Source organism: Zalophus californianus, chromosome 8 (assembly GCF_009762305.2).
Source record: "Zalophus californianus isolate mZalCal1 chromosome 8, mZalCal1.pri.v2, whole genome shotgun sequence".
NCBI lineage: Eukaryota > Metazoa > Chordata > Mammalia > Carnivora > Otariidae > Zalophus > Zalophus californianus.
In genome coordinates this window covers 112,177,600-112,190,018 of record NC_045602.1, presented here as the reverse complement: position 1 = coordinate 112,190,018, position 12,419 = coordinate 112,177,600, and the positions used below count along the sequence as shown (strand labels likewise).

Genomic DNA, 12,419 nt, shown 5'->3' with positions numbered 1-12,419 from the left:
CGCTCCCTCCAGCTACCTGGAAAAAAGAGATTTCCGCTTTAAAGAGCCCCGCCCCGCCGGCGAGCGGCCTGCTGGAACCTTTAAGTGCCCCGCTCCAGTTTCCAGCCGGCGCATTCGCGCTACTGAGCCGGCGCTTGGAGCTACTTCCGACGGCCGCGCTCCGCCCCCGGGCGTCTCCATTTTGGCCGCAGGTGGGGACTAGGCCTGGGCGGGCGGAGTAGCGGAGGGTAGTCCTCCGCAGTCGCAGGGCCCAGTCGGCTCACGGCACTGTCTCCCTTCCTTCCTCCGCCCGCAGGAGCCGGGGGCGCCCATGGCGGGCTTGGAGGTACTGTACGCGTCGGCGGCGCCGGCCATCACCTGCGCGCAGGACGCGCTCATCTGCTTTCTGCACTGGGAGGTGGTGACGCACGGCTACTACGTCTTGGGTGTCGGCGACCAGGTACTCCAGAGAGCCGGCCCGGGGCCGGGGTGGTGGGGGTGAGGTGTCTTCTGCCCGGATCCAGGGACCGGAGCTCCGGGCCAGAGCGCCTGACGCTCCCCCGCCCGCGTCCCGGCCCTGGGGCTCCTGGCACCTTCGGTTTGGTGTGCGGGTCGGGGAGCTGCTCTGCTGGCCAGGCCCAGCGCCCCTCACAACACAGCTGGGGCAACATGATTTGGAAACCCAAGGACAGAAGCTCGCTTCAGCACAGCCTCGCAGTCTCCCAGGCCAGGATCGTGTGGACCTGACCCTGAGACGGGAGCGCTCCCCGTGAGCACTTCTCACCTGCCTGAACTCCGCCGAGCTCCTTCCCACACAGCGGCGAGGGTGGTACTCAATATTGTATTCGGGCCTCCACCGGATAATCTGAATCCAAGCACGCTTATACGGGTGATCTTTGATCTGTTCAGCCGCCCTCAGGGACCCTTTCATTACTCCTCAGCACGGGCCCAGAGAGCACACACACCTTTCACCTTTTACTGAAGGGCCCAGTGCAGCCCACTCACCGCTGTCATCCCCAGCTCAGGTTCTGGGAAACAGCCACTATGCCGCACCCCCCTCCCCACAGGTACACCCCTGCACCCTGGATCTGAGAGCCAGGTAAGGTTACCTCCCCAACTGCTGCCCCTACAGGGTCAGCCCCTATAGGGTCAGCCCCTCCCGCTCTCCCATCCTCAGGCTGTGCTTCTTAGAGCGGGGGACCTTGTCGTCACACCCACAGAGCCCCAGGACTACTGGGCCCTGCCTACTGCGTAATTCTTTGGGAGAGCCTTTGGTCATCTTCCCTGCCCTGTCCCTGTGACTGTCACCCTTTACATCATCCTGCACATTAGCTTCCTGGGAGAACTGGGCCTGGCCCCCTTTCTGCCCCTTCAGTTCTCTTCTACTTCATCAGAGAAAATATCCTCCCAGCCACACACCCCACATACACATGGGATTCCCAGCCTGACCCTCACTGTTGCCTTCTGACCCTCAACCTACATCAGCTCTGGGGAGTAGGGCATCTCACCCCTTGAATCTCTTGTGATGAGATTTTAACCTTACTCTCATTTCTAAGTGCTTCAGTTCTAACTTCCTAATCCTTAGTTTCTCAGACGTACATCCAGCGTCTTAAGTTTTCCTCTCCTGACACAGAGCTTTTTTTTTTTTTTTTTAAACTTATTTATTTATTTATTTATTTATTCATGAGAGACAGAGAGACAGAGAGAGAGAGGCAGAGGGAGAAACAGGCTCCCAAGGAGCAGGGAGCCCGATGCGGGACTCGATCCCAGGACCCTGGGATCATGACCTGAGCTGAAGGCAGACGCTCAACCATCTGAGCCACCCAGGCGCCCTTTTTTTTTTTTTTTTTTAAAGATTTTATTTACTTATTTGATAGACAGAGACAGCGAGAGAGGGAACACAAGCAGAGGGAGTGGGAGAGGGAGAAGCAGGCCTCCCGCTGAGCAGGGAGCCCGATGCGGGGCTCGATCCCAGGACCCTGGGACCACGACCTGAGCCGAAGGCAGACGCTTAACGACTGAGCCACCCAGGCACCCCCTGACACAGAGCTTTAAGGATCCCTCCTCAAACACAGTTTACACATCCCGAGCCCTGAGAGCCAGGCACTCCCTTCCATTCCCTGCTGCCCCATTCCTTTGTCCTTTAGAGCAGTGAGCAAGACCACCACCTCCTCTCACACTTAATGCCCACCAACAGGAGTCACGTCAGGACAAGAGCTGTCATGGATGTCTGGCTCTTCCCCCCACCCCCTCCGTCCCAGACCTCAAGTATCTCACAGGAACCCCAGCTACACCCTTAGCATCCCCCATCCCCACCCCTCTCCAGGCTCACACATACTTGTTCCCTCATGTGGAATCTAGGACTGGATATAAGGCTGGAAAAGAAGGGGACTCACATACACACCTGGAGGCAGGAACCACATTTTCCTCCTGGATAGCTCTGTTCTTGGCCTTTCTGTCCATCCTGCAGTACATTCCACTTACCCTGCCTTTCAGCATCTCAGGCCTTGGAATCCGGTACAGATGGGGTCTCCACCCACGAGTATTGGGCTCCCGCTCCAGTGTATAGTGTCCCCGACAGAAACTTTATGTTTCCTCACTTGCCCCACTTCACCTTTCCAGTCCTGAATGACTCTTTCACTTGCCCCTGTCATTTCATTTCAGCTTTGCCTGGGACGTCCAGGAAGCTGATGTGTAGAATGGCGTGGAGTGCAGTGGAATTGGAGACGGGAGGAAGACTTACTTGGTCCAAGGGCCTCGTCTGTGGGCCCTCAGTTACCCCCGCTCCTTGCCCTGTCCGTCAGATCTAATGTGTCTGCCCTGTTCTCTGCCCCTCCTCATGGACCTCACCTTGTTTACTCCCAGCTGGCTATTTCTGCTCTGACACAGTCAGACTCTCTCGCCCAGAACAGGAACTTGTTACCGAGGGCCTGTGCCACTCCCTCTCTTCTCCTCGCTTCGCAGGACATACCACCACTACATACAGATCTGCTCTCACCACTCGTCCCTTCACACACCTCTCCGCAGCTCTGAATTCTGACAGTTTAGGGACATCAGTTCATATAGGTCATTGCCTCCTTTGGCATCATCCCCTTGCCAAATACTCTAGGCCCCGGTTTTTCAGGTGAAATGTGCAGAAGGAATACAATCTCACTTTAATACAGGTTTAAAAAGAAAAAAAAGATCCTTGCCTGATTCCTAAAGGTCCATCTAATTCCACTCTTCGTGGTGCCACCTGTTGAGATCATGCAGGCCAGAAAAAGATGCCGGCCCCAGACGTCACGCAGGAGGCCAGGGAGAATGGGGGGGGAGGATTTTGAAACGCACTGCCCACTGTCCACGTGTCCGCCCCAGCGCTGAATCACGCATGCCCTCTGGGGCCGGGTGTTTGTACTGCTCTGTGGTGTGTCTTTTTGCTTCTGTGCCCTTCCGCTGAAGTGCTACTCAAGCCCGGGTTGCGCTTGTCCTCCGCTGACTTATGCTGCTGAGTCAACTTCCATGGGAGTAGAAGCCCTTTAGAAAGGCATCTATTAGTTTATTTAAGAGAGGGTTTAATTTTCTGGCCTGGGACCCACAGACTCCGCTGAGACCAAGAGTGTTTGCCACGCTCAGAGGATGTTTATGTTGCCTCTCCAGCCACCTCCTTGTAGGGCTGATAAGGAGAGAGGAAGGTCCCAAAAGTGTATGCTTCATCATACGGTATATTGACAGTTAAATAGAAAGCTAAATAGTCTGTTTTTCTCCTTGGTTTTATCTCCTGTCGTGCAGGGCAGTTGTGTATGTAAAACTCGGTTAGAAGAGCAGTGAGGCCACTGGCTTCAATAAAAATCCAACATTTGAATTTGGATTACTTTTTTGGAGTTAGTACCATTCCTCCTAAGAGCTTTACGGAGGTGTCAAGTGGGTTAGGTGGCAAGGGGTTAGAGATGGCTATAGGTAACAGGTTCGGGAATTTTCTTTTCTTTCGTAGGAATCTAAAGGTTATGACAAAAGAGAGGAAATGCCCCAAATGATCTCTTTGTGTTTCTTTGAGTGCATTTTAGCCCAGAGACCCGGGGATGAACTCATGGCCACTGAGGAATGCTTCTAGCTCCAGGATGTTGCCTAAGTGGACAACTATCCTTATTTTCTTGGGGCCAGTCTAGTGGATCTGGCTGGGAAAAACCTCCAGCCATAGACCAAGCAGCCAGAAGCTCTGAATGCCAAACCCAGCTCTGCATCTGACTTACTGTGACCTTAGGCAATTCTCAGCCCCTCTGAGGCCTTAAATTTTTCATCTGAGGGTATTAAACTACACAGCCATATGCTTTGGCTACTTTCCAGTTGCAGCTTTCTGGGGGGCCTGATATTTGATGTCAGGGCCAAAACACAGTTGAAATGCCAAATCTGGCCTGATATCACCAGGGCCAGTCCCTCTTGGTCCCACCTCTTTTCCCCATATCAGGGCAGCCCTTGGGCTTGGACCATCAGTTCCCCTGCAACAAGAGGTATCAGCCTCATCAGACCCCAGGGTTCTCTCTTGCCCTAGAAGCCAGAGTCTGTGGAAGAGTGAGCAGACCAAATTACCATATTCCAAGAAAAAATTATGGTGGGTTAAATGCTGTATGTGGAGGATATACATATAAATTCAAAAGCCTCTGACAGAGCAAAGATAAAGGCACGTTATCAAAATCTTAGCTTCCAAAGTAAACCTTAAATCCACTAAACCTGTTACAGGAAATGTACCCAGTTGGAGGTGAGGGATTGTTTCTCTTTCTCACTTGGCAGACTGGTTTGATTCGTTTCATTTTTGTTTTTCGTCACTCTCCTTTCTTTGCTTCAGGCTTGTGAGTTTCCTTGTCATCCAGCCAGCTTTTAAACCATGCCAGTTGCAACATCTTGAATTGTGTTTGGGACCACTTCCCCCGTTGGATTCCTGAGCACCAAGCGGGTGACCAAACAGGAGAGACCCACGATTCTTTGCTCTTGGCCTCCCATTGTCCTTGATGTGTGTAAGGGCTGCAGTGCTGGACCTTTGTCTTTGCTATTGTTCTTCATCTTTGCTCCAGTTCCTCCCACCATATTCTTCTGAGTGCAGAGCTTCCCAATCCACTTGTTCCGTGTTTAGCCATATAAATCGGTATCTATGAAAAAATATATAGATTACTTTTGTGTGTTTTAAAAAAATTTTTACATAAATGGTACCAGGCTGTGAATTTTCATTTTTTCTTAGCTTCTGTTAAGTTTTTTATGTATATATAAATTTTTTTTTAAGTAGGCTCCAAGCGCAACACAGGGCTTGAACTCATGACCCTGAGATCAAGAGATCAAGACCTGAGCTGAAATCAGGAGTTGGGCACCCAATAGACTAAGCCATGCAAGCGCCCCTTAAGTTATTTTTTTAAGTTATATTTTAAGTTTTATTTTTTACCTTTATCTGTGATGCTACAATTTGATCCAGTTTGTTCCTTCTAACTCCTATGTAGTATTCCACTGTGAGCATATTTTTTCATTTCACCTTCATGTTGGTGTTCATGACAAGGTTGTGATGAAGATCCCTTGTGAGGTCCCCTGTGCCTTTGAGCACAGAGTTTCCTCCAGGAATGGAGGTTTGGGGTCACAGGGTGTCTGTCCACTTACTTCGGTGCACACCACATGCTGCCAGACGGCTTTCCAGAGGGTTTACAGCAGTGCAAGTGGCCACCTGCAGTGTCTGAGGGTCCCCATTGCCCCCACACCCGCATGAACAAAAATGGAGAAATGGGTAATACTGGTGTGATGGGTGTAACGTGGAACCTCATCGTTTCAACCTGCACTTGTCTGAGTGTTGGTAAAGTTGAACAGCCCCCTATATACTGTTACCTGCTCTTTCTTTTGCTTGTTCATATCTTTTGCCAGTTTTTCAAGTGGGTTCCCAATTTTTATTGTTCATTTTCCAGGCATTCCCTTAATGTGCTAGTCACTCATTCTTTTTCATCTGTAGCCATGGCAAACATCTTGTAGCCTGTGGCTGCCTGTTAATGTTGCCATGTCTGTTGTTGAACAGAAGCTTCCAATTTGGAACAGTCTCAAAGACAATCCTTTTCTTCTTTTGTGGATCTTAAGAAATCTTTCCCCACCTAGAAATCACTCTGTTACTTTTTCCTATAGTTGAAAACTGATTTCTCAAACTTGAGTGTGTAGAAGGAAAGCCCTAGGATTGTTTAAAAGGAAAAAGAAGACCTCACACCTCACAGTCATGCATTTTTACACCCACCAGGAGGGCAAAAATATTTAAAATTGGACAGTGACAATGTTGCTGACCACATGGAACTACAAGGACTCTCATACAGTGTTGGTGGAATCCGTACCTCTTTGGAAGGCAGTTTGACTTTATCTTACAAATTAAAAGTTCTTTTCCCACACATAGGCTATAGAAATGCATCCCCCTGTGTACCAGCAGATGTATACACAAATGTTCATAGCAGCGGCGCTTATAACAGCGGGCCTGTACACAGTCCACATAGGCATCAGCAAGTGAGCGTGTGCCTGGCAGTGTGCTCGAACACCACCCCCCCATATAGTTGTGAACTGTGCTGCACGGAGCGCCGTGTAGTGCACCGTACATGGTTAAATGTGTTGACACAGTGAAATCTCACAATAACTGACAAAAAAGGAAGCGATAAAGGTGATGCCATTTATATAAGTTCAAACACATGTGAAGCAATATATTTTTGGGGTTGTGTGAATAGTAATACAGCAATAAGGAAAAGTAAAGACATTTTAAAAAATACAGAGAAGCGATTACCCATGAGGGGAATAAGAGAGATTCATTAGGAGTACCCTACTTGAGGCTTTGGCAGTGGCGGTGTTCTCTTAAGCAGGTGGCACATAGGTGTCCACTGATGTTTTATCTTGTACATATGCTCCATTTTGTGTGTATGAAAATTGTTCATCATTTCTGTGAAACCACTACAGTAGTCTGGAAGGGAGTACGCTGGAATCTTTATTTTTAGTCAACACTTCAGTGATCCTCTTGCAGATGGTCCAGGTTCTGAACTTAGAAAAACACCGTCTTAGAATTTCACAGTATCCCTTCAGGCGATTGGCAAGGAAATTCTTATCGAACCAAGGCTGCAGATTCTGGACAGGTTCCAGTACTGTGTCACGAAGACAGTCAGCTACAAGGGAGGGAGCACTGGAGCCGGAGTCCAGAGACTAGGTCCCAGACCTCTAACTTGGACATTTTCTTTCTCTTGACCTCCATGTCCTCATCTGTGAAATGAGGAAGTGGGATTAGATTATCCGCAAGGTCCTTCATAGCTCAATGTGTTGAGCTATGAAGATCTTCCTCCTCTCAACCCTGGTGTCTTCTCAGCCAGGTCCCAATGATAAGAAATCAGAACTGCTGCCGGCCGAATGGAATAGCAATAAAGACCTGTATGCCCTCCGGTATGAGTCTAAGGACGGGTCCAGAAAGCTCCTTGTGAAGGCTGTCACCGTGGAGAATAGCATGATCATTAATGTGCTGGTGAGTCTCAGGGACGTGTTGGCATCTGCTGGTGGGAGTGGACATTGGGATCACCTTTGTGCAGCCCGTTTAACAGTACAGATCAAGAGCCTTAAATGTTTATGAGGACTTCACCCAGTGACCCTACTTTTGGAACCAAGACAGGAGTCCTCCATATAGAAAAGCTTTGTGCTCAAAGCTGTTCACCTTCTGGTATTATCAAGGGAGGGACTTCATCACAGGGGAATAATTACGTAATTTAGGGTAAATCCTTTCGGTGACAACAGGGTTGGAAAGAAGCTTACTGTAGGCCAAGGGGCTATTTTAGTTCTTTAGATAAGCCTAGCTCCCTGCTATCCTGGCGCCCTTACAGTTCTCATTTCCAGGGATGGAAAACTCTTCCCCGCACCGTGGACTGCCTCACACACACCCTCCTCCCTTCAGCCCCTGCTGATTCCTTCTCATTTTTCACTTCCTCAAAAAGTATAGTCCTGACTACCTACTCTCACCTGTCAGAAAAATCTAAATTATGCCTCCCTACATTCATCATTTTACTTCTTTGCTGGTCCTTACCACAATTATGTACTTAGTGGTCCTTTGGTTTGATGTTTGTCTTCTGCCACTGGACTGTAAGCACCCCAAGGGCAAGGACTCTCTTGTTACGTTTGCCCTGGTTGTCCCTGTGTGCTCATATAAAAGTCGCATGCAGTCTGTATCGCACTGTACCTGGCTGTTTTCACTCAATATCTTTTGGAGGTCTTTACATGGGAATGCATATAGATATACCTTATTCGTTTTAACTACTATGTAGTATTCTGTAATACCGTAATTTATCCCTTTCTGGTTTTTTTCCCTTTATTTAAATTCAGTTTAGTTAACATATACTGTATTATTAGTTTCAAGGGTAGAATTCAGTGGTTTATCACTTGTATATAACAGTCAGTGCTCATTACATCACGTGCCCTCCTTAATGCCCATCACCCAGTTACCCCATCCGCCCACCGACCTCCCCTCCAGCAACCCTCAGTTTGTTCCCTAGAGTTAAGAGTTCTTATGGTTTGCCTCCCTCTCTGCTTTTATCTTATTTTTCCTTCTCTTTCCTTGTGTTCATCTTCCCCCTTTCCGTTTTGACGAACATTTACATCTTGTATCAGAGTTCTTAGTTATAAATAACAGAATTCCCTCAAGTTAGTTAAACAGATTTGGTTTATTAAAAGAACTGGGATAGCCATTGAATTGTTGGAAGGGCTAGAGAAACAGGTTCAAGGCAGGGCTTTCAAGACAGTGCCTCAAAACCACACCATGGAAACCGCTGCTGCTGCCACCACTCAGGCATGAGGTGCTGGCTTAGGCTGCAGGCCCTGGAGCCCCTTCTCATGAGCCGTTGATGCCTCTGCTGCTACCCTCGTCAGCAAGATGTCTGCCCCTTGCTGGGCCTGCTTTTCCATGTTGCCCACCTCCCAAGTCAGAGACGTGTGGCCATTTGGCACCTCAGTGACATGCCCGTGCCCAGACTACAAAAGAGCCTGGGAAGTAGGTTTACTGGGCTCTGCCTGAGAAAGGCAGTATTTCTAAATCAGAGCAGTCCCCAAGCATCAGAAGGTTATTTCGCTAAATCAGTCAGAGAAAGACAAGTATCATATGATCTCACTGATAGGAGGAATTCTTAATCTCAGGAAACAAACTGAGGGTTGCTGGAGTGGTGGGGGGGCGGTGGGAGGGATGGGGTGGCTGGGTGATGGATATTGGGGAGGGTATGTGCTATGGTGAGCACTGTGAATTGTGTGAGACTGATGAATCACAGACCTGTACCTCTGAAACAAATAATACATTTTATATTAAAAAAAAAAAGTAGGAAGAGAAAAATGAAGGGGGGAAATCGGAGGGGGAGACGAACCATGAGAGACTATGGACTATGAGAAACAAACAGGGTTTTAGAGGGGAGGGGGGTGGGGGGATGGGTTAGCTCGGTGATGGGTATTAAAGAGGGCATGTATTGCATGGAGCACTGGGTGTTATGCAAATAATGAATCACAGAACACTACGTCAAAAAGTAATGATGTATGGTGACTAACATAATAAAATTAAGTCTTAAAAAAAAAAGGGTATTTTGCATATTATAGACATTCCCGGTGTGTTTCTTTGTGCATGTATAGTTCTTTAACTTGAATATTTAATTGTTATTCTCCCATTAGTCCAGAAATATCCCCAGTTTCTTGTTTTCTGTTTTCGTTTTTCTAGGAAAGTGGGTCACAGCAGGTATCAGATTTGACCCTGAATTTGGATGATTATATCGATTCAGAACACCTGGCTGACTTCCACAGGTACTAAGTGATGGCTTTTCCCTGGGAAAAAGAAGAGAGAAACAATGGAATGGGGTGGAGAAGCCCAGAGAATCAAGAAAGGTTAATAGAATGCTCTTTGTCTCCTGGGCATGGTCACTTCCAGTACTGTGTCATGAAGGCAGTCAGCTACAAAGGAGGGAGCACTGGAGCTGGAGTCCAGACCCTAGGTCCCAGACCTCTAACTTGGACATTTTCTTTCTCTTGACTTCCATGTCCTCATCTGTGAAATAAGGAAGTGGGATTAGATTATCTGCAAGGTCTAAATTCTCTTTTCTGTTCTTAATTTATTTTAAGAGAAGATTCACATGGGAAATACCACATGAAGTAGAACGATGTAAGCAAGAGTCCATAAGTGTTGCAGTGGCTCCAGGGGAGGGGGGGGGGGTCAGGCCGGTGAGGTCAGTCCTAGTAGGCTCCTGGAGAAAAGGTGTACCTAATCTGGTCTCCACCTCAACTTTTTCTTTTAAATGGACTTCAGTTTTTAGAGCAGTTTTAGGTTAACAGCAAAATCAAACAGCTAGTGCAGAGAGTTCCCATGAACACCTTCCCCTCCAGCCACCCCCACACAGCCTCCACTATCAGCATCCTGTACATTGGTTGTAATGGAAGTACCTGCGTGGGTACACATTCTCACCCAGATTCCATAGTTTATATTCAGGTTCACTATTGGCAGTGTGGGAGTATGTTTACCTTTTTATTTTTTTAAGATTGTATTTATTTATTTGAGATAGAGTGAGCAAGAGAGCACAAGGGGGGGGTGGGGGCCAGATGGAGAGGGAGAAGCAGGCTCCCCACTGAGCAGGAAGACCAAAATGATGCCGGCTTAATCCCAGGACCCTCGGATCATGACCTGAGCTGAAGGCAGACACTTAACCAACTGAGCCACCCAGGAGCCTCAAGTATGTTTATGTTTGGAAGAACCTGCCATACTGTCTTCCATAGTGGCAGCACGATTTTACATTCCCACCAGCAATGTATGAGAGTTCCTGTTGCTCCACATCTTGGTCAGCATTTGGTGGTGTTAGTTTTTCAGATTTGGTCATTCTGATAAGGGTGTAGTAGTATCTTGTTTTAATTTACAGTTCCCAAATGACATACAACTGGAGCATCTTTTCATATGCTTATTTTCCATCTGCATATCTTCTTAGATGAGGTGTTTGTTAAGGTCTCTGGCCCATGGTTGGTTGAGTTTTAAGAGTTCTCTGTATATTTTGGGTAACAATCTTTTATCATATGTGTTTTGCCAGGATTTTCTCCCAGTCTGGCTTATTTTCTCATTCTCTTGACTTTTTATTTTGAAATTTGCTACGCCACAGAGAAGATGGTTTGCTAAAAATATGAGGTGAATACCCATATACCTATCACTTAGGTTTACCAGTTTTTAACATTTTGCCACATTTGCTTAATTTTTCTGTGTCTGTTCTTTGAACCACCTGAGAATTATCTCCAGACTTTGTGAATCTCACCTCTAAATATTTCAGCAGTATCTCCTTGTTCATACGAGGGCATCCTCCTATATAATCTTAACATAGTTCTCACACTCGGGAAATGTAGAGCAGATGCAGGAGTATCATTTAATACACAGTCCATGTTGATATTTCTGCAGTCATCCTGGAGTGTCCTTTTTAGCTAGTGTTTTGGTTTTTCATTTGCGGGTTCTTTCTTACCCAACCAAAGATCCCATATCGCCTTTATTTTCATGGCTCTTTAATTCCATTTAATCCAGAACAGTTTCCTAGATGTTTGTTTTCCACGGCTTTGGTGTTTTTGAAGGTCAGTTATCATGTAGAATGTTCAGATTGTTTCCTAGTGATCAGATTAGGTTATTTGCTCATCATTTGATTCAGACTGAACATTTTTGACAAGAGCATTACATAGGTGAGGCTGTGTTCTCCTCAGTGTCTCACATCAGGTGCAGATGTCTGTCTCGTTGATTGATCACTTGGTGGTGTCTGCCAGCTTCCTCTCTAGTAAGGGCATCTGTTTTCCTTTGTGTTTAATAAGTGATCTGTGGGATTATACCAGCAGACCATGAGTACTCTGAGACTCATGAGACTTCTAGCAGTCTTTCATCCAGCAGTCTTGGCATCTATCGATGATTCTCGCCTGAGTCTGTTATTACAGAGATGAATGTAAGACAGTAACTTTCTATCTTAATCATTCTTTCTACATTTATGAACACTTTTTTACAAAAAAAGTTTTCTATTCTTCCTGTCCCTTTTATTTTTTAAAATACCAGTGTAGACTTAAAGATTCTTTTGTATCCTAAGTTATGGTCCGTTTCTGTTGTTCTTTGGATGCTTAAGTTCTTCCACAGTTGACCAGTGGGAACCCTTTTAGGCTGCCTCCTTTGTCCTTTTGACATGTCCCCATCATTTGTAGAGTGTTTCATAACGTTCTAACACAGTAAGATGTTCTAGCCTCACCTTGTACTTTTTTTTGCCCCTGCCTTGAAGTCAGCTGGTTTTCTAAGGAGCCATGATTTCTGTTAGTGGGGAATCATATTTAAAAAACAAAATCTGGGCCCCGAATGTGCTCATTAATACCAAGGATGCCATTGCTTCTAGGCCCTTTCAGTGAGTGAATAGAGCTTAGAATCTTCCCTTAAAGTCTTTTCTTAAATTTTA

The 12,419-nt window shown here is 46.8% G+C and overlaps 1 protein-coding gene across 3 annotated transcripts in view; it reads left to right on the top strand.

Moving 5' to 3' along the window:
- Window positions 1-12,419, top strand: part of PSMF1 (proteasome inhibitor subunit 1) — a 44,876-nt gene that overhangs the window by 1,497 nt on the left and 30,960 nt on the right. The window contains exons 1-4 of one of the 3 annotated variants that reach the window (XM_027622232.1): window positions 38-191; window positions 296-439; window positions 7,316-7,468; window positions 9,689-9,771. In XM_027622232.1, the coding sequence (XP_027478033.1) occupies window positions 311-439; window positions 7,316-7,468; window positions 9,689-9,771 (365 nt within the window). In that variant the 5' untranslated portion in view covers window positions 38-191; window positions 296-310. Of the gene's footprint in view, window positions 1-37; window positions 192-295; window positions 440-7,315; window positions 7,469-9,688; window positions 9,772-12,419 lie in introns of those variants that run through there. The other 2 variants (XM_027622231.2, XM_027622233.1) reach the window with 2 other exon arrangements.